The following is a 27,628-nucleotide window of genomic DNA, read 5'->3' on the forward strand; positions in this document are numbered from 1 at the left end:
TCTCCCTGGAAAACAGCAATGTAATACCTCCCTCACCAAAGCACAGAAATTTTAACCACTGACTACAGAATATTTTAAAGGGTAACTTGCTCAACATGTAGACTTGAAACTGACAAAAAGCGTGATGAGCATTCCAGTTTGACAAAGCAGAAGGGAGCTGACCTGTGAGACACCGGTAGGAGACTGAGCTTACATGGGGCTGGGAAACCCAACACTGCGTTTTGGTAAGAACTAAGATTGCCTGCAGTCCTCCAAGCTCAGAGGAACTAACTCTGGTCCCCAGAAAAGATGCACTCTGGTTCAAAGTAGAAGACTGACCACACGCATTTTCTCCTCTTCCTTCCAAACTCTTTTTTTTTTTTTAAGATTTTATTTATTTTATTTGACACAGAGAGAGATCAATCACAAATAGGCAGAGAGGCAGGCAGAGAGAAAGAGGGAAGCAGGCTCCCCGCCGAGCAGAGAGCCCAATGCCGGACTTGATCCTAGGACCCTGAGACCATGACCTGAGCCGAAGGCAGAGGCTTAACCCACTGAGCCACCCAGGCGCCCCTTCCTTCCAAACTCTTAAGATGATAATACAGGGACAGCTGATAAGAGATTTCCATGGTTTAGAAGACAAAGTGATTAGAGGGATAGTAACTAAGTTGGGGGAGAAAGCTGCAAACTTAGTGCCAGCAGAGGGAAGACCCCCACACACACATGCAGAAGCCTCACCATATTGGCTCTCAGCGATATTAGGAGAAAAGCAGGGGTGAGGAACTGAGGGGCTTAGTTAGAAGTTGATATCCAGAGCAATTACACCACCAGATCCCTCTCAGAGCCTAAGCTTCTATACCACTCCCTTCCATCTACCTCTCTGACCAGATCAGACATCTTCTCTGGAGGAACTGATGCAGAGATGCTGTGGGCTCAAGAATACTACAGTGCACAAGGGAATGCTGGGATGGAACAGAACTAAATACAGGAGGATTGTGTGACTCATAAACTGAAGGGTCCTCAGCTCCCTGTCCTCTGTACTCCTCCTAAAATATAGACCGCAACCTACCCTCAACGCCTCTTACTCCCCACGCCAAGGAGAGTGGAGACACCTACTAATGACAAATGACTACCTCTAGAAAAAGATTCATTAACATCATTTAGTAATATCAATGTTTGGAAGCTCCCCAACAGAAAGGCTGCCTCATCACAGGAAGTTCACCAGCTGATGAGATTCATACATACAGACAGACCTTCTGGTAGCTTTTATAGACTTGCCCTTAAAGAATCACAAAAATTTGAAGAAAGCTTCCATCATGGGAAAAAAAAAAGTTGAAATAGAAAAAGAAAAAAGGGGCACCTGGGGGGCTCAGATGGTTAGAGAGACTGTCTGCCTTTGGCTCAGGTCAAGATCTCCAGGTCCTGGGATAAAGCCCCATGTTAGGCTCCCAGCTCAACAGGGAGGCTGCTTCTCCCTCTCCCCCTACATGTGCGCTCGCTCGCTCGCTCTCTCTCGCTCTCTCTCTCTAAAATGAATAAATAAAATCTTCAAAAAAAGAAAAAGGAACCCAAATAAAAAGGAACTGAGGAAGATGAATTTTTTTAATTCCAGTATAGTTAACATACAGTGCTGTATTTGTTTCACATGTACAATATAGTGATTCAACAATTCTGTATATTACTCAGCGCTCATCTAAGTAAGTGCACTCTTAATCCCCTTCCCTTATTTCATGCATCCCTCCATCCATCCCCTCTTCTGGTAATCATCAGTATGTCCTCTATAGTTAAGAGTCTATTTTTTACTTTGTCTCTTTCTTTTTCCCTTTGTTCATCTGCTTTTTAAATACCACATATGAATGAATCATATGGTATTTGTCTTTCTCTGACTGGCTTATCTCACCTAACAGTATACTCTCTAGCTCTGTCCATGTTGTTGCAAATCACACAATGTCATTCCTTTTATGGCTGAATATCATTCCTCTGCGTGTGTGTGACATCTTCTTTATCCATTAATCTATTGATGGACACAGGCCATTTCCATAATTTGGCTATTGTAAATAAGGCTGCAACAAATAGAGGTACGTGTGTCTTCTCAAATTAGTGTCTTCGTATTTTTTTTTAAAGATTTTATTTACTTATGTGAGAGAAAGAGTAAGAGCGAGCATGAGAATTGAGAAGGTCAGAGGATAAACAGACTCCCTGAAGAGCTGGGATCCCGATGCTGGACTCGATCCTGAGACTCCGGGATCATGACCTGAGCCAAAGGCAGTGACTTAACCAACTGAGTCACCCAGGCACCCATGTTTTCATCTTCTTTAGGCAAATACCAGTAGTAGAATTACTGGATCATATGATATTTCTATTTTTAATTTTTTGAGCAAACTTCATACTATTTTCCCAAGCACCCATGTTTTCATCTTCTTTAGGCAAATACCAGTAGTGGAATTACTGGATCATATGGTATTTCTATTTTTAATTTTTTGAGCAAACTTCATACTATTTTCCATAGTGGCTGCACCAATTTACATTCCTACCAATAGTTCAGATCTCCGTTTTCTCCACATCTTCACGAACACTTGTTATTTCTTGTCTTTTCAACATTAGCCATTGTGACTGGTTTCAGGTGTATCTCAGTGCAGTTCTGATTTGCATTTACCTAATGATTATTGATGCTGAGCATCTTTTCATGTATCTGTAGGTCATTTCGATGTCTCATTTGAGAAAATGTCTATTTGGTTCACTTTCTAATTAGATTTTTGTTGTTGTTGTTGTTGTTGCTATTGACCTAGCCTGAGTTCTTTATGTATTTTGGATACTGACCCCCTTACCTAATATATAGTGTGCAAATACCTTCTCCCATCCCGTAGGTTGTCTTTTCATTTTGTTGTTTTTAATGTGCAGAAGCTTTTGAGTTTGAGGTAGTCTCATTTGTTCATTGTTGTTGTTACTGTTGTTTGTGCTTGACATCAAGCACAAAAAATTACTGCGAAGACCAGTTCTGATGAACTTCTTCCCTACATTTTCTTCTAGGAGTTTTATGGTATGAGGTATCAGTCTTTGATCTATTTTGGTTAATTTTTTGTGACTTATGTGGGCCTTCGGAAATAGGGGTCCAATTTCATTATATTACCTGTGTTTCTCCAGTTTGCCCAGCACCATTTGTTGAAGAGACTTTTCCCATTGGTCAGTCTTGAATCTCCTTTCAAATATTAGTTGACTATATATGCTAGGGTCTACTTCGGGGCTATTTTGTCCACTGTTCAATGATGTGTCTATTTTTGTGCCCATGTCATACTGTTTTTATTACAGTAGCTATGTATGGCTTTATAGTATATAGTCTGAAATCTGGAAGTGTGATACCTCTCACCTTGTTCTGTTTCCTCAGGATTGGTTTTGCTATTCAGGCTATTTTATGGTTCCATACAAATTTTAGGACTGTTTCTTCTATTTCCATGAGGAATGCCTTTGGTAATTTGATGGGGACTGCACTGAATTGTAGATGACTTTGGGTAGTAGGAACTTTTTAACAATATTAATTCTTCCAGTCTATGAACATGGATGTTTTCCCATTTATTTGTGTCTTCTTCAATTTCTTTCACCTAAATTTTCATTGTACAGATCTTCCACTTCATTGGTTAAATTTATTTCTAAGTATTTTACTGTTTTTGATGCTACTGTGAATGGAATGGTTTTCTTTATGTCTTTTTTGGATGCTTCATCATTAGTGTAAAAGAATGCAATTGATTTCTGTATGTTGATTCTGTCCTGCCACTTTATGGAAATTATTCATTAATTTCAACAGTTCTTGACAGATCCTTTGGGATTTTCTATATATACAGGATCATATCATCAGCAAATAACTACTTTTTTATTTCTCCCTTTCTGATCTGGATGCCTTTTACTTCTTTGTCTTGCTTAACTGCTCTAGCCAGGACTTCCAGTACTATATGGAACAGGAGTAGTGACAGAGGGCATCCTTGCCTTGCTCTTGATCCTAGGTGAAATACCTTCAATTTCTCTCCATTAAGTATGATGCTAGCTATGTTTATGTAGTACATGGCCTTTATTATATTGAGGTATTTTTCTCTTATAGCCACTCTGTTATGAGTTTTTATTATGAAAGTATGTTTTATTTTGTCAAATGCTTTTTCTGCAGCTAGTGAGATGATCATGTGATTTTCTTTCATTTTACTGATGTGACATATCACATTTACTGATTTGCATATATTGTACCATCCTTAAACTCAGGGATAAATCCCACTTGGTCATAGTGTATAATCCTTTTAATATGTTCTTGAATTCTGTTTGCAATATTCTGTTGAGAATTCTTACATCAGTATCTATCAGAGGTACTGGTCTATGGTTTTCTTTTCTTATGGTATCCCAATCTGGTTTTGGTATCAAAGTAATACTGGCTTCATAAAATGACTATGGAAGTATTCCCCCTTCTAAATATTTTGGAGGAGTTTTAAAAGAATCATACTAACTGTTCTTTCAGTGTTTGGTAGATTTCCCCAGTAGGTTGTAAAATCAAAATACTGAGTTATGCCATCATTCAATAAGGTATCTGGCAGTAAAGTGTGACTTTCCATAATTACCTGTGATGATCATAAAGATATTAACAGATTCCCAATCAACTGAAAACTTACAGTAAATCTGTATTCCCATATAATCATGGGGGGAGGTTTTATTATAATACCAAGCCCCTAACCATTACTGACTTTCATACACTTGAATATGTACTACTTTTATGTAATGTCAGCTTTTTTGATATTATTTCTCATTGTTAAAAATATACTCTTAAAGAAAGGACGTGTTTGTTTTAACTAAAGTCATGGGGAAAGCAATGGATTTCTTCTGAACTAAAAGTATATAGCAAGCTAAGTAAGTTCCAGTGAGCACATTTTTAGTACTGTTATTTAAAAATGCACAAACCATGCAAAAAAATATTTTTAATGTATTCTTACCTGTGCCATTGATATTCTGTTTAAAAATCATGTCTTTTGATGTATCTGAAAAGAAGAGAGTGTTCTCCTGGGCATCAAAATCAATCCCAACAAAGAAAGAAGGATTTCCTGTAACTGGAACTATGACATCTTCCTGGGTAGACAGGTTGAATGGGATGCCACGGACAGCCACTTCAGATGAAAAGATCAGGAACTGCTTAACAGCTGTAGGAAGAAGAATACAACACAATTGGCCATAGCCTGGTTCTTGTCCTCCCTCAATTCCAGAGAAATTATTTATATATCCATAAAGCAAATTTTGTATTTCTGAAAACAACATAAAAAACAAATCTGTCGAAAACATTGCTGGCAATCATGGGGAGAGAGGGAAAAAAAGATAAACAGCTATGAAGGTGATACAACGATTATAATCTTACTTCTTCTTGAGAAATTTATCCTTAAAACTTATTTATATAAAACATGGTCCCTGTGATGAATTCTATTATTAACTGAACTACATAGTAATTCCATCAAAATTCTTGACTGGGATTAACTTTTTTATAGAGATCTACACCACAAATCCTACTGCAGTTTTTAAAGTATTAAGACTCAAGAAAGAGCAACGAGCTAAGTCATTCAGAAATAAATAAAGGAGGGAAAGATGAGAGGAGAAAGGAAAAACAGATGAAACAGGAAAAAAGGAGTGACTTTAAAATCAAAGAAGGAGGCAGTAAGAGTATGTCAGGAAATCAAAGAGAGAGAGAGATGAAGGAGGTGTACCCAAGACAAAGATAAAAACTGCAGGAATTTAAAAGTAAAATTATTAGACAATGTGGTGTCAATATAGCAGCCAGACACACATGGCTTTCTGAATGACAGTGTTTTTTTTACCTGAATCTAGGATCACCCACAAAGTGAACAAAGTAATTACAGTTAGAACTGGAGAACTTACATGACCAAGCCCAAAGCAGTACCATCTGGCGAGCAAGAATTTGTCAAAGGCATTAAAAAGGAGAGTTTTCAAAGGAAAGAAAAGAAAACCAAATATTGCAGGATTATGCATTTCATCATCAGCGGAAGCACGGCAACAGCCCACTCACGAGTAGATGTATAGGCAACCCAAGAGGAGGACAAGAAGTGCTTGAGGGAATAACTGAATCCCGGAGACAGAGGCAGATATAAAGAGAAAATCTGAGCTGAAAAGTGAAAAACTGGATGTGGGAATGGGCCACCCCAACAGTAAGTTCAAGCTTTGGACACAGCAATAAAGCCAAGTGGGATGGAGGTGCAACCATGCTCCAGGAGGGGCAGAAGCAGCCGTCTAGGGAGAGGGTAACAGAAGGGACGGGAACATCTAAAGCGGAAGGAGACAAAGATTTCCGGAAGAAGAAAAGGGGAAAGGGGGTCCCAAGGAAACCCTAAATGTGCAATTAAAGGAAAGGCCCAAAGAACAGAAATTTACATCTTCGAACCCTGTGTGTAAAGGGAGTGGTGCCCGCAGAGGGAAGACACTGTCCACTACCAAATGGTTATTCACCATGCAGGAGTATGACAGGAAGAAGACCCAGTCCAAAAGCAGCACATACCGCTCTGCTGCCTACCAGAAAGACAGTCCCAAAGGGATTTCTTACCAACGCAGTGGCGGTTATTCACATCCAGGCTGAAGCCGAGGGTACACCTGCAGCGGTAACCCAAACCATCATTATCTGTTCTGTGGCTGAGGACACAGATGTGTTCACAGCCCCCATTGTTGTCTCTGCATGGATTGCTAACTAGAGGAAAAAATACACAGGGTTAAATCTCAATTAGAAATGTTATGATTACCCAAGACATGTGAAACCACTTTGAGCTAGGTACACGAAACAAAATAATGGGCTTGAACTCAAATGCTAATGCTGGCTGCTGCTATAAACACCCCATTTAAGCTCTCCCACCTACCCTCAAACTTGTTGTGGCAACACACAGGATTCCCACAACTGTGTAACTCTGGGAGTTCTTCTCCCCACAGTAATCACATCTGCTAGCCTCAGTGGTTAAAAACAACTGCCTCCCCCCTAAAAGCTTGAGTGTTACCTGGACATTCATGAGATATAATAAGTAGCTGTAACTCACTGGATGCATGCTTTTTAAGTAAAGCAACTTACCTACAATCAATGACTCTAAAGAGCTAAGTATTATTATCCCAATTTTATAAAAGAGGAAACCAAAGTTCCAGAAGGTAATACAACTTGTCCAATATTATTCAGCAGCTAAACCAGAAGTCAAATCCAGATCTAAATCCAAAACCCTACAAGCCTGCTATACAAACCAGTTTATACTTCTAAAACGCATTCTCAGGGCGGGACTCAAAAAGCTCATTGTACACAAAGCCTGTCACAGCCACAAGGTCTTATCTGCTTTGAAAACTGTCTTCTTAGCCCTTGACTTATTATTTAAAATTGTCTCTTTACAAAATAATAATAATAATAAAATAAAACAAAACAAGTCTCTTTACCTTCTCAGGTGGACTGATTTGGGGAAACAACAAACAAATAATTTGGATGATAAAACTGGGTAGTATTTTTGGTCAACGGCAAACAGGAATTTAGTAGCTCATGAACTGATTATTCCAAATAGAGACTACCAAAATGTTTTCAGGTGTAGTACATATTTTCAGCTAAAGTAAACGTTATCTCAGGATGACTACACTGAAATGACTATCGTTCAGTGTATCAGTTCTAGTGGTTGGTTTTGTTAAAAAAAAATATTTATCAACCTAATTAATTTATGGTCTTTCTCCATTCTAAAGTCAGACCCCACCACTCAATATGGGAGTTTTAAAGTAAAATCTGCCTTTCCCTGAATTACTCTTCACTGATACTGAACTTTCTATCCATACAGTTTATATTTCCTTTTTTTTTTTTGATGCATGAGCAAATACAGAAGAGAGTTCTATACAGTTGCAATAGTCCTGTCAATTTAAAACCTTGAAACACAAACAAGACTTACTATAAAATAACAGAAGACTAAATGGTGTCTGAATTAAAATATTTCTTTACTTTGGTAAGTGACCAGCCTATGAGACGTCAAACACCGATGGCTATGACATTCCCAATGCAAGTGAAGTAACAGGTGTCATACATATTCAACAGAGAAGAAGAGGAAGAATTGGCTCTGACACTACCTTAAATACTTAGGCATGTTAGTTTCTTCTTCCAGGCCTCAGTTTCCTTAACTTAAACATTAACGGATTGAATACAAGATTTCTCCCAGTAAAATGAAGGTATAATGTATTTGGTTTGGTTTGTTTGCTATGCATCCCCAGCAGTTAGACAGGACCTGCCATATTGCAGGTGCCAATAAATATATGTAAAATACATCTCTAAGTTTCCTGTAGATTTGGCATTGTAACTCTGAAATACATCAATTTTTTTTCAGAAGGCCCCATGATCTATGCAGCCAATTTCACAGAGGTTAACTCTCTAGATAACCCATCATATATTTGAAAATGCCACCCGGATCTCATGAGATCACTCATCATAACTTCCACAGCACTGAGAAAACCTTTCTACCAAGGCCAGTACTAAGCAGGGTTTCCATTGTCCTGGGTATACCATACCATAGGGCTGCCTGAGGGAATGGTAAACAGTCACTCCAAAGGGCCTCAGAGAAGTCTGGTGGTACTCTTGTGGACTGGTCTCTGTGAACTTGTTTGCCTTCATTACAGCCATCTTTGTCCAATCAGTAAAGAATACGTGACCTTCAAACAAACTTATTCCGAAGGCATGAGGAATGAGTGAGCCTCCTTGGACTACTGTCCTCCTGTTACAAAAGATGTATATCACAAACTTTTTGTTTTCCTTCATTCTGATTAAAGGTGGAATTAATTCAAGTAAATGCCTAAAAGGCTAAGTAATTTATTGTTACAAGGATATACAGAAAAATACATTGTAAGATGTGGGTATATTTCGACCTACATTTGATAGAAGGATTTTCATGTGGTCTCTTGGGAAAAGCCCTTGAAAATAAAATTCCAGTCCCAGTCCTAGTTTGTTCCAGATTTTTTGAAAAATGACCGTTTTTTACATGCTTCTCATTCTATTAAGGTTACCCCACCAAAAAAAAAAAAAAAAAAAAAGAAAGAAAGAAAGAAAAAAATGGCTAAGCTGTGAAATATCATTTTGTAATCCATAGGTGAAAGAGTATAATGAGGGAATGTAAATGTGGTAGCAGGTAACTTCGACATATCTCACACTGTACCATTAACCATTTCTTAGTATCAGGACCAGGATAGTGAGCAGAACAGTTGAACCCAGAGCAAACACACAGACCTATTCCTGATGTCACTTTGGGAAACTGAAAAGTAGGCTACCACTGCTCCCCCCTGCTTGATAAAACTGTCCGCTCATCATACTTACAGCAGAGGCACGGGATGGCCAATGCTGCTTCGGCAGAAGAAAAAGTAAAAGGTGCCAAGCAAGGGAAAGAAAAATCAACATGGTCTCCGTAACTACTTCTACATAGATAATAATTCACTTAGCCACATAAAGAAAGCAAGGTAAAGGACTGTTCATGAGGGTAAACTCTTTTTTTTTCCTCTTTGCAAAATACAAAGACCTTAAAGAAAAATCTTAACACCTCTGAAACCTAAAAAGCACACCGGGCCTCTAAGAAAAGAACTGAAGATATTAAGGCTGAGAAACACACCAAAAACATAGGGGGTGGGGAGAAACCTAAGGTGGAAAGTTAGCACACACTTTAAAACACTCAATAATGACATGGTACATTAAGATTAGAGAATGGTTTCTCCTTTTCAGTTAGCAAATTCCAGAACCCTGAATGCCACCTGCTGGCAAAGCCAATAGGCAGTGACTTTATGGTTTCAGCTCTACTCATGAGCTTTAATAGCTCTTTGATGTTTCTTCACAGCCAGCAAAGCACTCAAATATTTCTGAAATTCCATTGACCATTAGGTTTCTATGTTTTACTTTAACCTTAGAATAAAAACATTTATACTATCTAAAATAATGTCAGAACATCTGTGGAAGAGAAAAAAAATTAGGAAATTTCTCATTGTTTTTGTATGACTTATTGGGTTGATATGTTCTCATTAAAATTTTCACATTCTCATTATGGGAACCAGTTTGAATGATGAGAAGTCGTAGTCTTAATACCCAATCACTTCATTTAACCAAGTAGAGATTGTTCTAAGAATATGAAATCCAGTGGCAGACTGTGATACCATCCTTACAAAATAGAGATAGAGGAGAAAGCAAAACTATAATATTCCTTCCATTGAGAAAATAATAAATTCAATAAATTTTCATTTGGAAAAATTGAATTGGCCAGCTTATTGTCTAAATCCACAAAGAGTAATTTTGACAAATTTAAAAACCGTGTTTTAACCAACTTTTGAAAATATCAAAAGCAGAGATACTAAAATAGTTAACAATTTAATTTACAGTTAACTCTCATCAGACTAAGAAAAAGAAATAAAAAGTATGCCCTATTTTATGTTCAAATATTCTAAGTATCTTTGAAGTATATCAGGTAAAGATACAAGTCAGAATTTCTCTTTGAAATTTTAAATACGTAAAGACAGAGTAAAGACCAATTAATTCCCACCAGCTAACCTTAAATAAATAATAAAACTTATTGGGGCACTTGGGTGGCTCAGTGGGTTAAACCTCTGCCTTCAGCTCAGGTCATATCTCAGGGTCCTGGGATTGAGCCCCACATTGGGTCTTTGCTCAGTGGGAAGCCTGCTTCCCCCTCTCTCTCTGTCTGCCTCTCTGCCTACTTGTGATCTCTGTCCATCAAATAAACATATAAAAATCTTAAAAAATAATAATAATAATAATAAAACTTATTTATTCACTGGGGGAAAATTAGTAAGCTAAAAGATAAAGTGATCTTTGGAGATAAACCATAAGGGACCCAGAGAAATAAATGGACTCCAGAGTTAATGAAAATAACATGCTTTATCTGGGAGTTGGGGAGAAGTTGGGGAAGAGAAATCAAAGAATAAATGCTCTAGGTAATATTTAATGAATGCTATTATGGAACCCAAGAAAAGTTAACAACAACCCCCCTAAAAAATGTCACTTCACACAAATGTCAACACAAAAGTCATTCAAGATGTAATGTCAATCAACAAAGCAGCATTTTAATTCTGGTCCCTCTGTGTCCCTCTCCATAAATTTTATGTACTTTCCCCCACACTTATGAAGCTTAATATTAAAAAGTACTTCTTACCTTTGAATTCCATCATAGGTTACAGTCTCAATGTAATCAAAACGGGAGTCGACCCAGTAAACACGCTTTGATACCATATCCAGAGTTATCCCAGCAGGCCATCCCAGTTTTGTTTTTACTAAGTCTTTACGGTTGGTGCCATCCATGAAAGCCCTTTCCAACCTAGGTTCCCCAGAAAGGCTCCCCCAATCTGAGAAAAATAAATAACTACAAAAGACAAACAAATGATGAAAGTCTGTTATTTTACAAGTTTATCTGGAAAATGTTTTTTTAGGTTGCATGTTTGGATCAAGGGAAATTTCCTCTAGCTGATTAGAGAACATGGCAGTATAGAACAGCAAAGAAAAAAAATCAGAAACTATGAAGGCCAATCAGGAGAGTCAACAACTCCAAATAGCAACTATTAAAATGCACTAATATAGCAACCTCAAAATTCATACCCATCTTCTTAACTTTCTCCCCTGACCCCTGGCTCTGCCATTCATTCTCTTTTTTACATCCAGGAAAATCTACAAATGAATTTTAAAATGAGCTATCAAATCATTTCCCTCCTTAATTCCCCATTGTAAGACATAGTCTGGAGAACATATCCATTATTTTCAAGGAAAGACAGCAAGATATCATGAAGTAGAAATGAATAAGCACCATTCACCAACCCTTTAGTAGTCTGAAGTTCACACAAACACTTTAAGAACCAACTTTGAAAATCTAGGGAAAAACTAAGTCTCCTATAACTGCAGTCAAATGTGGACATTAGGAAAATCTGAATTTACACCTGGAGACGAATGAGCATTATGAATTCTGATGTGGTGATTCACACGGAACAACCTGTAATGAGGTATTATTAGCACTGTCGTCTCAATCCCAGTTTGTAACAGTAAGTGCTAAAAGGGATAGCTCCCATCTTCTTTCTCCTCTTTAAAAAAATGCAGCTAACTCATGGTAGAATGATCTTCTTGATAATGGTGAATCAAAAGTAACATTTAGTTGTAATAATATTACTAGGTTGAGTCTGAACACAGAGTCCAGTCTCCTGGCCAGGCAAATGTGGCAAACACTAAAAATAAAATCCATACCCCAAAAAATCATATATGCTTAGTACACCAATCGATGTACTCATTGAAAGCTTACATGAATGGAGATAGAAAATAAATATGGGTTTGAGACTAGAGACCCTACAAGAAATCAGAACCAACCTTTAATTAATCCAATAGATATTTTACCTATAGGAAGAGATACAGCTTCAAATATACTAAAATCAGTATGTTTTCACATCACTTACCCAACAGTTGGGTCCACAGCAATTCCCCTAGGATGTCCCAAGTTTCCAGTTATAAGGACAATCCGATGGCTTCCATCCAAATTAACCATATCTATGCGGCTGAGCTTGGTCTCTACCAAATAAAGTTTATTATTAATCCAGTCCACAGCTAGATTCTCTGGATCATCAAGAGAAAGAACTTCTTGGATGTCTAAGCCATTAATGTCAACTGAAAAAACCTGAAAGAAAACCCAAAATAACACTTCTTAAACATTAACTGTGGCATTGTTTTTCCTATATTCATTCAGTATAGCTACTTATGTTGTACCAATCAGTCACCTAGACAAAAATAAATAAATAAATAAAACTATTTTACATCCTGGGCTACTGGGGGAAAAAAAGAGTTTCTTTAAAAGTAATATGCAAGGCAACTATAAAAGGTTGGATTTTTTTTAATCCTGCATTTCTAATTCTTGGTAGCTATTGAAAAGTTTAATTAAAGAATATCGATGTTTTGTGGAGGAAGTGGTGATGGTTTGTTTTGGTTTTTAGCTGTAATCAAGTCAGAATTGTTAATAATCCAAATTTGCAACTTTTAGGAATTCTATGCAAGTTACCACTTATTTGAATTAAAATTTTATTAACAACAACAAAAAAATTTTTATTAACAGTACAAGGAAATGTAAGAGGAAGAAATAAAATGTCATAACCCTTTACAGTTCTCTAAAATTTATGTTTTAAAAATCTCTGTTCCATCACTCAAAGTTGCAATTAAATCTATCACACTATCCAAATAAGACAGCATAATAAAATTCTGGCTGTTAAACAAAATGCCATCAATATTTGCTACCCTATCTTCAATTACAGTTCCATTTAGAAGATGGAGGTAAAATCTGATTTTTATCATCCAAGGAAGCAGAGTATTTTTTACATTTTAAATGATCAAGTTTCAAAAATTACTACAAAATGTCTATCTAGTTTTGAAAGAATGTCTACTCTTTCTTTTAATTAGGCTTTTGGACTCCATTTCGAATAAAATTAAAAGTTGCTCAAGGCTAATCCATATAAGAGACTGCTTTGTTTAATAGGTCACATGTAATAGTATAGCATGGAAAAGGTGCTGATTAACATAAAATATCTCAAGGGCCTTTTTTTGTTAGAAAACAAAAGAACTTTCCTTTCATTCCCCCAAAAATGAAAAGCTATCAACACTTTGTTCTTGGGGTTCTATCAGCTCCCAAGTTATGCTCCTGAAATTTCTATTTACCTTATCTTGCACAGTGTCAGTCCAAAAGACTCTGTGTAGGTGATAGTGAAAATCCACACCCACAGCCACTCCACGATTTTGAGACCGCACCAGCATTGCAAAGGTCCTTCCATGAATATCACCAACTAGCAAATCCCGACCATTGGAGAAGATAACGGAGGCCTGCTCAGCTAAATGTGAAGAAGGAAGGCATTATCACTCCTTCAAGAGAACAAACGTAAGCGTATCACCCTTTCAGGCAAACTTACAACTGATATGCTTCCTGCCTTTTCAAATGCTTCTTCTATGTTATCTTACTTGATTTTAAAATAAACTTCTGAGGCAGGCATATAGGTGTCATTCTACCATTTTACAGTGGTAAGCACAGTGAGGCACGATGCTTGAAGAAGTGTCCAGAAATCACAGCTGAGTTTGGAACAGTCTACCAAGAACTTGAGTGTTCTGACTGCTAGTCCAACGCACTTTCAGTGACACGGAGAGAAATACATCAGGTATTTTCAAAAATCCTCTATGATATGGGCATCTAACCCAGGAACTTCAGACTGTATAAAGCACAGAACATATTTAATGGATTTCTGGGAAAATCACTCTGTGAAAATATGGCAATGATGGATCCAAATCAGCTTTACCTACATACCCACAAGCATGTAAAATGACGCAGGAATAGCAAGGTTTTCACTGCAGTCTTGTTTGCAAAAGCAAAGAACAAAAAAAAAAAAAAAAAAGATACAAAAGCCCATCAGTAGGGGACTAGTTAAATAAATAATGTACATTAAAAAAATGGAATTTTATGCCACCAGGAAAAAAAGAATGAGGAAGAGGTCAATATGTTGATACACACTGATAGCAAAATACAGAACTGCATGCATAGTATACTCCCATAATCTATAAAAACAGAATTAGACTCCTGAAACTAATATTACACTATATGTTAACTAACTGAGATTTAATGAAAAACTTGGGGAAAAAAAGAAACAAAAACAAAAACAAAAAAATAGACTTAGATATCTGATTTGTACATTCTTATTTATGTATGTAACAGTCTCTAGAATTAAAACAAACAATGATTAATCATGGGAGAAGGGAAGTAGAGACAACTGGTCAGAGAGGAACAGAGATGGAGAAAGATGTTTTTGTAATTTAGAAGTTTTGAACATTTGAATTTATTATCCTTTCAAACGTAAGTACATTTACTTGTTAAAAATCAGCTGTACCAAAAAGTTAGCAGACAGCAAATCAGATTATTTCTACACAAAAATAACCTGGAAATGGGCCACTCATCAATTCTATGAGCAGATAAATTTCAGAAGGCCACCAAAGCAACTTCAAGATCATGTGCCGGGAAAAAAGAAAAAAACTGGAAAAAAGGAACAAAGATCTTCTTATCCAGAAATGCATGATGACAAATAAGGGGGTGAGGAGGGGAATATCAGTTTTAAACAGATTTTCACCATGACTTTTTTGGTCCTACAGTATTTAGACTGTTTCCAACAAAACACCCAGAATGAAGGCATTCCTCAAAATTCCAACCCAAATTTCAGAGGTCCATTTTGAATCATTCCTAAATTTTTCATAAACAATGCCAAAATTATTTCTATAGATACTTGTCACCCATGTTTGTAGTAAACTAATTAAAATGTAAATGTCCAAGTAATCCAAAATCCGCAAAAGAAATATATTCCACAATTAAATGTGGCAGCTGACACAAAAGCTCAGACACAAAGTGAACAAGCAACAATATTTTTTTTAAAAAAATGATGAATGGTCATGATTAATCCATAACTTGGTCCTAATAATCAAAATACAAAATCAATGTCGACCCTTTCTTTTGGCAGCAGGGCCCACTCCTAATCTGTGATGATAAAACCCTACTATCCACATAAATGCCGATATTTCTTGTGTCATCTGCTATGGAAGGAGGATATTCATCACGTAAGTTTCCTGTTCAGAGGTATAGCAAGTGTCCTTAATTTACTTACAGGAAGTATTAGCTTTGCAATGCCGCTGATGCTCCAAGACGTACCCATCTGCACAGTGGCACTGGTGATGGCCAATTCGGTCTTCACACACCTGGTCACAAATTCCCCATATCTGGCAATCATTAAAATCTGCCACATGGAAAATAAACATTTGTAATCGCCCTTACCAGTATTTTTTGAGTACACTATGACAAAAATCTTCAATCAGCTCTACAAGAATGTGCGGAGGCCCATATCTAAATAAGCACTCTCCGGAGGTAGCACAGATTCTAGACAATACAATAAAAAGTAGGAATTCAGAACAGGCATCTTCACAGGACAGAAAATCCAAAACCATTTCAAGTTATTTTTTTCTAATCTACACAAGGATAGTTTTACAGACGATGCACAGCACTGCTTAGATTCACAGCCCCGTGGTATTGCATTTAATTTATTAATATTAATAAATATTGTGTGATATCTTGTGTGATATCTTGTGTGATAAATTAATAAAATATTAATGTATAAGATTATCTGAATGGTTTACAAAATATCTGAATGAAAATATTTATAAATTCTTCCCTTCAAAACTGTGCTTTCCAGTATAATAGCCACTCGTCCACAATGGCGTCTTAAATTTATATTTAGATTAATTAAAATGACATTAATTCAGTTTCTTAGTCTCACCACATTTCAAGGGACCAAAAGCTACATGGGATCAGTGGTTACCATACTGGAAATGTAGATATAGCATATTTCCACCATCGCAGAAAGTTCTACTGAGCAGTGCTGCATCAGAATAAATTAAGACCTGCCTTATATCCAACCCCTCAAGAAGACATAAAACTGTAAATGCAATGAAGTATTTGGAAAGATTCATTTCCCCAGCTAGTCGCCTTTCCTCTGATGTCAAAAATTACAACCAAAATTGAATTTAGATTAGTCTTAAGACATGAAAAGTATCTTCTCTTCTACTTATTCATTAACTTATTATTCATTCATTTACTAAGTGTTCATTGAGAAGCCATTACATGACAGGGTTGTTTATGGTCACAGTAGTTCCACTTCAAAATTCAGTAAAATTGACATACAAACAATACAACATGGGAGGGAGGGTGGGACAACACAAGATATAAAGGGTCTTTCTCAGAGATCGTACAGCTTAAGGGGTACAAAGAATGTCCTATCCTATCTTGGTAGACTGGTGCCAAATATTTCACTGACCCTCCAAGTTCACATCCACTCTTTACCCTCCTTCACCCTGTGCCCTTCCCTGGGAGGAAGACCATCACAGCCTACACCAACAGGTTCTCAGTAAATTATAATTTCTGAAAGCACTGTGCCCTCAGGTCTAAAATTCTCCACATTACTTGAATCTGAATATCCTTGCAGCAAATGTCAGAGTTGGGAATCAGGTTCTACCATACTTTCTGGATGGCCCACCATCTCACAACTCCCCAGTTACAAACCTGAAGAAACCTGGGATCAAGCTAATGTTTCCAATTTTCCCTCAAGACCAGATAGAACAACACTGGCCTCCGTATCTTTCTTTCCAAGGAACTGTGACTAACCAAAGGAAAAAATTAATCCAATTTGGACATGACAAGACGAAAGGCACGTGGGTATAAATAAAAGGCCCTTCCTGATTTATGTCTTCTGTGTCCTCGCCTCAGCCCTGAGAAAGCACTACCTGAGGCTTCTCCTCAGTAGAAATGAAAGTACAGGATATTCACCCTCAAATTCCCAGAATGTCATGACCTGATTTTGAATGCAAGACTGATGAGAATATGCTAAAGGGTCTGAAGTCACCCTGGGAGCAGGAGTTCTGATGTCAAACAGAAGAAAACAAAAGGTGAAGAAGTCATAACTAGGAATTTGTGGGTGCAAGTGCCCTTCCTATCACCTGGGCTACAAGTACTTTAACATCTGAGTAAGTGTGTAACACTGTCACTTTTTTTTTTTTAAAGATTTTATTTATTTATTTGACAGATAGAGGCCACAAGTGGGCAGATAGGCAGGCGGGGGGTGGGGGGAAGCAGGCTCCCCGCTGAGCAGAGAGCCCGATGCGGGGCTCCATCCCAGGACCCTGGGATCATGACCCGGGCCGAAGGCAGAGGCTTTAACCCACTGAGCCACCCAGGCATCCCAACACTGTCACTTTTAAAGACTGAGTAAGAGTATATTCTCCATTATGGAGGAAAATGAAGGCTAATTAAAATACATCATTAGCCAAAGTGAAAACAAGAAAAATGAAAGTAGACTTGAGGCTTTTCCTGAGAACAGAAAAGTAGTGGAGGAAACTGTATAAATCCCTAAAACACTACTTTATAATACGAACTCCCATCCCATTACCTTTACCTATTTTCCTTTTCATTCTCTGTTGCCTTGTACCAACAGATACTACTTTGAAAATAGTTAAAAAAACCCTTTTTAGCTTGGACCCCCTTGGACATCTCTGATCCCTCTGGCTGTCTGAAATCCCCCCATGCTGAATGACCTCCTTGCCCTAACTCTGCATCAGGATGTCATTCCGTCACCAAACAGCATGTCCCGTCAATCAGAAACAATAACCCTGGGTAAACTGCTTCGGCACGCCTCAGAGGCTCCACGGCCAGGTCAAGACTACCGGAGGCAGATGAATGGTAGAAGGACACAAGACTTCGTGTCGGGATTACTCAATTTTATTCTTGATTACCACCGAGGCATTCACTGGCGAGCCACGTCTGAGATGACAGATGTCACATAGGTTTCCAACACCTGAAGCCATGTAGAGTATTACAGGCATACTGAGAGTATCTGTAGAACTGAAATGCTTGAAAGAACAAACGAGAACTATTTCCCTAAAACCCCAGCTGAAACAAGTGTAACCGGTTTTATAATGTCACATATTAAAATTAACGAGTTCTCTTTACCAAGAAAGCAAAAGATAATCTTCTTTGAAATAAAGGCGAAATAAACTCTAACCCACTTCAAAACTCAGGGGCAAAGAATACCTCCTTGGAAAACAGGGAGGAATCACAAAAGAAATCTCTGTAGGTGGCAAGGGGCCTAACACAAAAGCCCTCAAATCGCAGACTTTTGAGCTCATCTCCAAATGAAGCTACCGTACTAACGTCCCAGGCACATACTGTAGGGATTAAAAATGTTCATCATGAGAGCTAAAACTAGTGACGCAATGTCAGGCCACACCACCTCTTATGTGAACTGGGTGTGTTCTGCAAGTCCTGAAATTATGCCGCAGCATAATACTGGAATTTTCTATATTGCATTTATTAATAAGCTAAGTGTAAAAAAATCTTGTGATGACAGTTTTTCATTTATTTCAGATTGCAAAACAAAGTGGCCCAAACCTCTGACATACAAGTAGCCCTAGAAACTTGGAATTTTTAACCCAAAGCTCATCACTGACTTAGATCTTGGGAAAGAAGTGTTGGAAAATGTGCTATCTAGATGCTAAAGTGCCCCCCCAAAAAGGAGGGGGTGACTAAGAACAGGTTGTAGGGCATCACAAGACTAAACTGGGGATTCTGAAAGAGCAATCACTTTTACTAAAAAGACTTCACGGCCTATCAAGTTCCAAATGCAAGGCAGCCCAGTCCCATCTCCTCTCTGGGGGCTGAGAAAGGAAAAAAAAGAGAAGCTGACGGAATACTGAGAATGTGGCTTCTGGTATTTCTATTGGAATTCCTTTTCTATTAAGAGAAAGGAGAAATGCCTAGAGAACTAAAAGACTGAAAACGAACTGGCAGCTGGGTGGCAGTGGGGGGAGGGGGGCAGCGGAGGAGCCTGACATTTGCCAAAGACAAAGGAGCAGGCTCACACCCACTGGTGAGCACCACTAGGAAGAAAAGGAGGTGCTACCTTTGCAGCAATGCCAGGCAGCACAGGCAGAGGTCCCAGAGTCAGAACACCGCCTAACACCTGAGGATATTCATGTGAAAAGTATTTTCAAATCACTTAAATGCATCTCCAATGTGATGATGGTGATGATAATGATGATACTGGGAATAAACACAAAAAGTGTCCTGATTTCATTTAATGCCTGTGGCAGGTCACACTCTTTTATTTACAGAAGTTTTCAAATGATTAGAAATTGGGGGGCTTCCTTAAGTATTTCAGAATTGTCTCTGAGGCTTCAGAATCCCTTGGGGTATCTTGCATAAAGCACACGTCATGTCTCATAGTCATGTCTTGTCTTATAACATGTCTTCTATCGAACAAGTAACTGTACTGTTACTTGAGAGGAGCAATCAGATCATGAGCGAACTTTGGGCTTGGTCCGGATACCAAAAACCTGAAATTGCCTCCTTCGAACACAAGGACAACCTCACTTGGATTACTTTACTAGATATAAAAGTCTCGTTTTTCTTGGCATATGACATATAAATGAACCCCATTATTATGGTTCTCAATAACACTGAGGAATAAACTTTCTCAAAAGCGCCAATTTGTAAACCAGAGTTACTTTGTGGCATGAAATCTTCTTCTGGCTGTGAGTAGTTATTTGATATTTGATAATCAAGTTGGAAGCCATGAGCTAAGACTAAAGACCGAATAACTTCATTAGATTTATCCAAATTCAATATTGTTGACCAAATTATATTACTATTTTAGAAATTACTTCAGAAGCACTTTTGTGAAGTTATTTATTATGTATGTATGCCATGTCTGTTTTTATTCAGAAAGCCCTGAAAAATAGCTTATTTCTAAGGAATATCAAAAGAACACAAATACTCTGGGAAAAATCTGAATCATTTATCTTTTGGAAATCCATAGGTGATTACCAAACTGAGTATTTTTAAAGGATTTATTTATTAATTTATCTCTCTCTCTATCTCAAGCAGACTCTGTACTGAGCCCCATTGCTCAGGCTTGATCCCAAATTTGAGGTGAAACCACAATTTAACACTTAACCAACCACCTGAGCCACCCAGGCACCCCTACCAAATTTAGTTTTAATGAATTATTACAGTTGCCTTCCAGATGCCTCTTTGACAGCACCAGTAAAAACAAAGTTGTCTCGGGGCACCTGGGTGGCTCACTGGGTTAAGCCTCTGCCTTTGGCTCGGGTCATGATCTCAGGGTCCTGGGATTGAGCCTCACATAGGGCTGTCTGCTCAGCAGGGAACTTGCTCTACCCCCCACTCTCTGCCTGCCTCTCTGCCACCTGTGATCTCTGTCAAATAAATAAACAAAATCCTTTTTTAAAAAAATGAAGCTGTTTTGGTTTTTTTTTAAAACCCTTTTGGACACTTCCTGTTAATAGGCTTATTGTTTACATATCAAAAATCAGAAAGAAGGAGGGGCACCTGGGTGGCTCAGTCAGTTAAGAGTCTGGCTGTTGATTTCAGCTCAGATCATGACCTCAGGATCACGAGATCAAGCCCCATGTCCCACTGGCACTAAGCATGGAGTCTGCTTAAGATTCTTCTCTCAGTCCCTCTCCCTTTGCCCCTCCCCCACCCCTTAAAAAATCAGAAAGGAGGAAAAAGAAATCAGAGAATTAAAAATTCATTGTTCAAATCCTAAAAAACTGAAAACTGATACTTGGCCATAGTAATTCTCCCATCATAGGATTCCATCCTACTCACAGAAGGTCACAATGCCGGCTCACATCAGAATCAAAAATTTCCTAGTGGGAGAAATCATTCTTATAATTCAGATAAGAGAGATGTGAGAACTATTTGGTACACCAGCATCCAGTTCAATGCCAACCAAACGAAGGAAAATGATAGTGTTTGCCCTTGAACAAAGCTTCAAGAAGCTTCAAGTAGAGGTCAAAATCAGGGGAATTAACAAACAGCATGGCATGGGCACTGACTGGCCACTGTGGTCAGCAGGGCAGTGAGCTGATGATCTTCTCCTCTTAGATGACCACTCTTTAGTTGCCGGTTGGAGGTTGGAGCACCCTGGAGAAGAGACCAGGCGACCAGGGTAGGGTAGTGATGGGTTCAGGCAGCGGTTATTACCAACCACATGGATGTACTACTGCAATATTGAACAACCAGTACGGCCACACCAATCCTGCTTCCAAACACTTAAGAAGGAAAACCAAAAGACTTCTTCCTTCATCAGGCTGTACACAAGTATCCATGGAACTAGTCAACTCACTCAAAAGAACCACTCTTTTGCCTTGTGCTCCTCACAAGTTTCTCCAACTTAAAACTTCATATTGTCCAGGTTTTCTATGGGGACTGCGTCCCTCTTTGTTTTAACGACTGCAACTCCCATCCACAAGCACACCTTGATGTTAGAGATCACAAAAGTCATCAGTGCCACAGCACTGTGACAAAACATTAGACACTCCCACTTGTCACTTACCGACACAGTTGCGGGTATTATTTGGGTCAACGATAAAACCTGGGGGACAGTAACACATCCCTCCATTTGGTGACATGTGGCATTGGTACTCACAGCTCAGCAGAGAACACAAATTCACATCTAAACAGAGAAAAACACTTTGTTAAGTGAATGGTGACCTCTGGACAAGAATGATGTACCTATAATGTAAGAGCGTCTTTTATCAAACCTAAAACCTAAGTAAGCATGTAGCAGAGGCACAGAAATTATTAGCCTTCAAGCCTTACTTCTTTATTATGCATGAAAAGCTCAACTCATATTTTTAAAATATAACTCCTTTTAATACTGTAACTGTGCAAGTATAGGTCATCTTACATGCTCTTTACAGAAAAATCAGGTCATAAGTCTATCTTTTTGTCTACAAAATAGAAAAAGTCAAGAATTCTCAAGTGACTAGATTGAGAATAACATTAAACATGTTAATCATGGCTACTTCTAAACAACTTCTAGATAATTTACAGAGTGCACTATTGATGAAGTCAAGGTCTTAAGTTGTATTCCCTGACAGGACAGTCACTTGTCCACACAGTTGACAGAGTAATGGAGTACACTCACAGAAAAAGAAAAAAGAAAAACTAGTTCAAGGTATATGTCCCAGAAACTAGAAGCTTCTTTTCTGAGTGCAGCCAGGTAGGACTTTTCCATTAAGTATAAGCCAGGAAATAAATCTCCACGACATCTTTAAAATCATGAAAATTGCCATTAAAACCATTCTGCCCGAGTTTAGAAAAGAACGCCACAAACATTTTATAGCTCCTCCCATCAAGAGATGGAATCTGTTTCACCAATCCATTGAATCTGGGCTTGGCCAAATGATTTGCTTTGGCCAATAACACTTTTAGCAAACATGACCTAAGAAGAGATTTAAAAGAGCTTACACACTAGGGTTCACCTTTTCTAGGGTTCACCTTTTCTACTATCTTGTGGAAAGATACCAGCCTGAGCTTTTACTGCAACATCCTTGGCATGTGAGTGAGCTGGTCTAGGCCCTAAGAACTTCCTAGCCAACCCACAGAACTAAGAGAAATAGTAAGTATTTGTTTGTGAAGCCAGTAAGCGTCGGGATAGATAGTTATGCAAATACTGATACTCTCTGTATTTGGGAATCTATTATAGAAAAACAGACACGCTGGGGAGCCTGGGTAGCTCAGTCAGTTGGGCATCTGCCTTCGGCTTGGGGCATGGTCCTGGGATCCTGGGACTGGGCCCCACATCAGGCTCCCTGCTCAGCGGGGAGGCCTACTTCTCCCTCTCACACTCCCCTTGCTTGTGTTCCCTCTCCCACTGTCTCTCTGTGTCAAATAAAAAAAATCTTAGGAGGGAAGGAAGGAAGGGAGGAAAGAGAAAGAGAAAGAGAAAGAAAAGAAAGAAAAAAAGAAAGAAAGAAAGAAAGAAAGAAAGAAAGAAAGAAAGAAAGAAAAGAAAAGAAAAGAAAAGAAAAGAAAAGGAACATTGTGATCTGAAAGCTACCCATACTCACCACAGTGTAGCCCTTTGGTGCTATTGTTTTCGTCTTCTCCTCCTGGACAATCTGAAGTGCCATCACAAACATTTGTGATTGGGATGCATTTTCCAGACTCTGGACAAGCCCATTCACCTGGGTAGCATTCACGAATATGGTGACTACTGCTTTCTGCAGGGGAGGAATAAAAGAATCACAGGCCATGTCACAGATGGAGCCAGCTCTTTTTGATCCATGGCTAAGTGAGAATACAGATCAGGTAGACAAGAGAAGTCTACAAATGACCTAAACTGGTACTTGCTAACTCTACCACTGGTCTTTTACTGGGATTCTAAGAAGTGACAAATGGGGAGCACCGGGATGGCTCAGTCATTAAGCGTCTGCCTTTGGCTCAGACCCTGATCCCAGGGTCCTGGGATCCAGCCCCACATTGGGCTCCCTGCTCTGTGGGAGGCCTGCTTCTCCCTCTCCCACTCCCTCTTGCTTGTGTTCTCTCTCTCACTGTCTCTCCATCAAATAAATAAACAAAATATTTTTTTAAAAAGAAGTGATGAATGGAATTATTTAAGTTCCATTCTTTCTAAGGTATAACTCCAGGTTATAGGAGTAAGAAGAGACATGGACCTGAATTATCCAACTAGATTAATAACCCACAGAAGAAAATTCAGTTGTTTAAATCATGAATTACAGAACTAGACTTATCGGGGTGATGCCAAGATTCCTGAGTTTTCATCTCTTTTTGTCTTTTTGGACCAGGGTGGGTGATAGAAGGTTGGGGTGGGGGTGGGGCTGTTTGATTTTTTTTTTTTTCCTTTAGTGAAATGTCAACAATGTAAGAAAATCTATGACTAACTATAGGGAGACTACTTCTTGGAACACCAATACCAATGGATTTTCCCCAAGCATCACTCTCATTATACTTGCTTTAGGGTGTGGGTATTAGGAACCTCTGAACTGTTCAAGGTACTACTGGTGAAGGAGGTGATACCACTGGAATTTCCTTCTCAGAGAATCTTGAAACAATTCCCCGAGTAGCTGCTTTTTCCGCCAACTACCAGTCCCTACTTTTTCTCACATGTTCCCCAGGTGGCCTCTCTTCTACCACTGGATGTCAGTGACCCATGTGGTTGAAAAATCTGAATTTGAAAACAAAGAACTGAACTGTTATCAAGGTGTAAAGTCATTTTTCGAGGTTCTAAGGTCAAGGCAAGTCATGTTTCCCATTTTCCTTCCTTCCTTCCCCCACCCTACTTCTTTTACACAAATAAGCCAAGTTAAAATAAGTAAAAGAAGCCTTCTCCAAAGGAAAAAGCCAGCATGTGTTATAGAAAGGGGACAGGCTGCCCCACCTACTTTATGTCAATGATAAGAGGGAAGAGATTGTAATTTATACTGTAATTGAGTTCAGTGTCTTTTTAAGAAAAGCTGGTGAAGTCACCTCCTTCTTCCCCACCCACTAAGTTAATTAACCTACAGCCAATCCATAGATAATTTCTAACATAGATAATTCACATAGATAATTTCTAACAAGGGAAGTAGGAATGCAAGTTCTGGAAAACACTTTAAGAAAATGCTTTTCAGGGATGCCTGGGTGGCTCAGTTGGTTAAATGTCTGCCTTCGGCTCAGGTCATGATCCCAGAGTCCTGGGATCAAGTCCCACACTGGGCTTCTTGCTCAGTGGGGAGCCTGCTTCTCCTTCTTCCTGCTCCCCTCCCCCTGCTTGTGCTTTCTCTCTCTGACAAATAAGTAACTTTTAAAAAAGAGAGAGAGAAAAGAAAATGGTTTTCAGTCAGAATCTCTCCTCCTTACCGCATCCGTTTTCATCGCTGTTATCCTTACAGTCGTTCTCTCCATCACAAACCGAATTTTGACTAATGCAGTAGCCACTGTGGCAAGTGAACTGGTTGCCTCTGCAGGTCTCATATACTGGAAAGAAACAAGAGCTGCACTCCAAAGACACAAACTGCTTGGGAAAAAACCAGAGTTCACCTCATGGCCTAAACGTCTGTCAAGTATCTTGACAGAAAGATACAGGAAAGAAAAGGGGGGAAAGAAGGACAAAGGGGAGAAAAGGAAGAAAAAGTAACAGCAGCTTTGGGTCGAGGAGATAAACTCAGGTGCCTATGTATGCTCTTCTCAAGATCACAAACAAGGCGGTCAGCTGCAGCCTGACAAACATGTTACAGGCATGGCGGTGCCCAGTGTGCCTTTACTTTATCACAAGCAGCAAAACTGCTGTCCACAACCAAATGCTTCTGAGTCACCCGTTCCATGCTGTCACATTCTCTCTAACACACGCACTGAAATAAGCCCAGGGGCCAGAAGGGAAATCAGGCATGGCTCATAAAAAGTTAGAGTGACATCAAAAGTATTTAACAAAGCAGAGGTGCCAACCAATCAAAACGGGTGTGGTGACAAATCATAATATACTAGTAAATAAATGACCACAAAAAGGTGCCAACTAATTTTATGAAATTAGTAAAACTCTCTCACAGAGACTTCAAACTATAGATTCCAGCAAAGTAAGTCCAGAGGTGGCAACAGTGAGAGGTGGGCTGCATTGCAGGCAACGACTTGGGGGGGATGGGGGGGGAGCAGGGTCAGAGTTAAAAAGCAGAGGCAACGAAAGCCATCTGTACCACACTGACTTGCCTATCCCTCCAATTTCAGTGTGGTAAGAATTTCAAAGTAAAGGGGAGAGCTGGAACCACATATCTTAGGGAACTTCCCCTCCCTTCAAAGTCCTTCTGTCACTCTCCTATCAAAGTTATCATTATCAGACCCATTCCTGAAGTAAGGGTAATTTGAGAGCTGAGTGACACAATTCACCCTGTTCCCTTGTGGCCTAAGGAAAAAAAAAAATGCACACTGCCCATCAGCAATCCTTCAACTCTCCACAGACTCTTGGACGATAAAGGAGTCCAGGTCTAGCTTCGCTACTGAAGCTCATGCCATGGGCCCTAAATGATCTTCTGGCTCCATCTGCCATCAGACATAGTGACCCTTTTGTTCAAAAAGAGTAGTATGTTCGTCAGAAAGTAACAACAGGAGGACTCCTAGCAACCCGACCCAGCATAAGGAAATCACCGTACTACAAGAATGCTCATCGCTGCCATCTTCGCAGTCCAGATAATGGTCGCAGACGTAGGAGTGAGGGAGGCACACCCCACTGTCGCACTGGAACTCGTGGTATGCACATACCTTAGCTGTGTCACAAGGGTAGCAAGGGAGAGCAGAAAGAGCAGTTCAGTTTCATGGGAAGATTTCTATCTCAAGTTTGAAAAGAGATTTTTATTATGCAGCAGCATGCTGGTAAATGTTTAACAACCAATCCTCCAGGAACAAAAAGGCCCTGACTTGGAGTGTTTGCCAATTTCCATGGTGCAAATACTCCCACCACGGCTGACTTCAAGCTACCAACATGAATTCACTGAACGCAAATTCGGGAAGAGACTGTGGAAGCTGCCAGCATGAGTAAGCCCCAGCACACCACCGCACAGCCTGTACACATTACTTACTGCAATTGTTTTCATCAGAGAAGTCTCTGCAGTCAACTTTCCCATCACATTTCTGACTGCTGTTATAGCAGGCTCCATTGGCACAAGTGAGCTGTTCACACGTCGGGTAGTCTAAAAGAATGGAAACAGCACACAAATCTTAAATGAAGACATTCCTTCTGCAAACACTTCTTAAGTGACTGCTGCATGCGAGACACTAAATGCAGAGCATATATCTAACACGTCCCTTTTGCAAATTACAAAGGGAGTGGTATGATAATGCAGGAAGCACAGAGTTCTAGGAGAATGTGTAGTAGGGGGAGAATGGAGCCCAGGGAAGTCTCCCTGAAGAAGTGACCTATGAGCTCAGAGCTGAGGAATGAGAAGGAATTTAACTTATTTCCAAAGGGAACCTTCTTTTACATAATGCAGATAACATCCCAGGAAGCCAGTGTGCCACCACACGAGCTTTGAGAAATGAAGGGCTGTTTCTTCTGCTAGAGGGCCATAGAAAGAAAACAGCCCTGTTAAGTCAGGAAGGCTGGGACCTGGGGTACCGCTCAGTACCTGTTTACTCTTATTCAAGCTGCTTATCCTCTCGGTTACCACTTCTTTATCCATACATCTGGATAATTCACTTCACAGGGTAGAAGGACCTCAAAA

General features: G+C 39.1%; 1 protein-coding gene across 3 annotated transcripts in view; it reads right to left on the minus strand.

The window, feature by feature from the left end:
* Nucleotides 1-27,628, minus strand: part of LRP2 (LDL receptor related protein 2) — a 209,281-nt gene that overhangs the window by 119,492 nt on the left and 62,161 nt on the right. For all 3 annotated transcript variants that reach the window (XM_046019204.1, XM_046019203.1, XM_046019202.1), the window contains exons 5-16: nt 26,987-27,097; nt 26,561-26,674; nt 25,278-25,394; nt 23,486-23,638; nt 21,967-22,086; nt 15,667-15,795; nt 13,688-13,857; nt 12,442-12,659; nt 11,160-11,366; nt 8,524-8,726; nt 6,557-6,697; nt 4,947-5,150 (exon numbers count right to left, since the gene is read on the minus strand). In XM_046019204.1, coding sequence (XP_045875160.1) covers nt 4,947-5,150; nt 6,557-6,697; nt 8,524-8,726; nt 11,160-11,366; nt 12,442-12,659; nt 13,688-13,857; nt 15,667-15,795; nt 21,967-22,086; nt 23,486-23,638; nt 25,278-25,394; nt 26,561-26,674; nt 26,987-27,097 — 1,887 coding nt within the window. The remainder of the gene's footprint in view (nt 1-4,946; nt 5,151-6,556; nt 6,698-8,523; nt 8,727-11,159; nt 11,367-12,441; nt 12,660-13,687; nt 13,858-15,666; nt 15,796-21,966; nt 22,087-23,485; nt 23,639-25,277; nt 25,395-26,560; nt 26,675-26,986; nt 27,098-27,628) is intronic.

This window comes from Meles meles, chromosome 9 (assembly GCF_922984935.1).
Source record: "Meles meles chromosome 9, mMelMel3.1 paternal haplotype, whole genome shotgun sequence".
NCBI classification, from domain to species: domain Eukaryota; kingdom Metazoa; phylum Chordata; class Mammalia; order Carnivora; family Mustelidae; genus Meles; species Meles meles.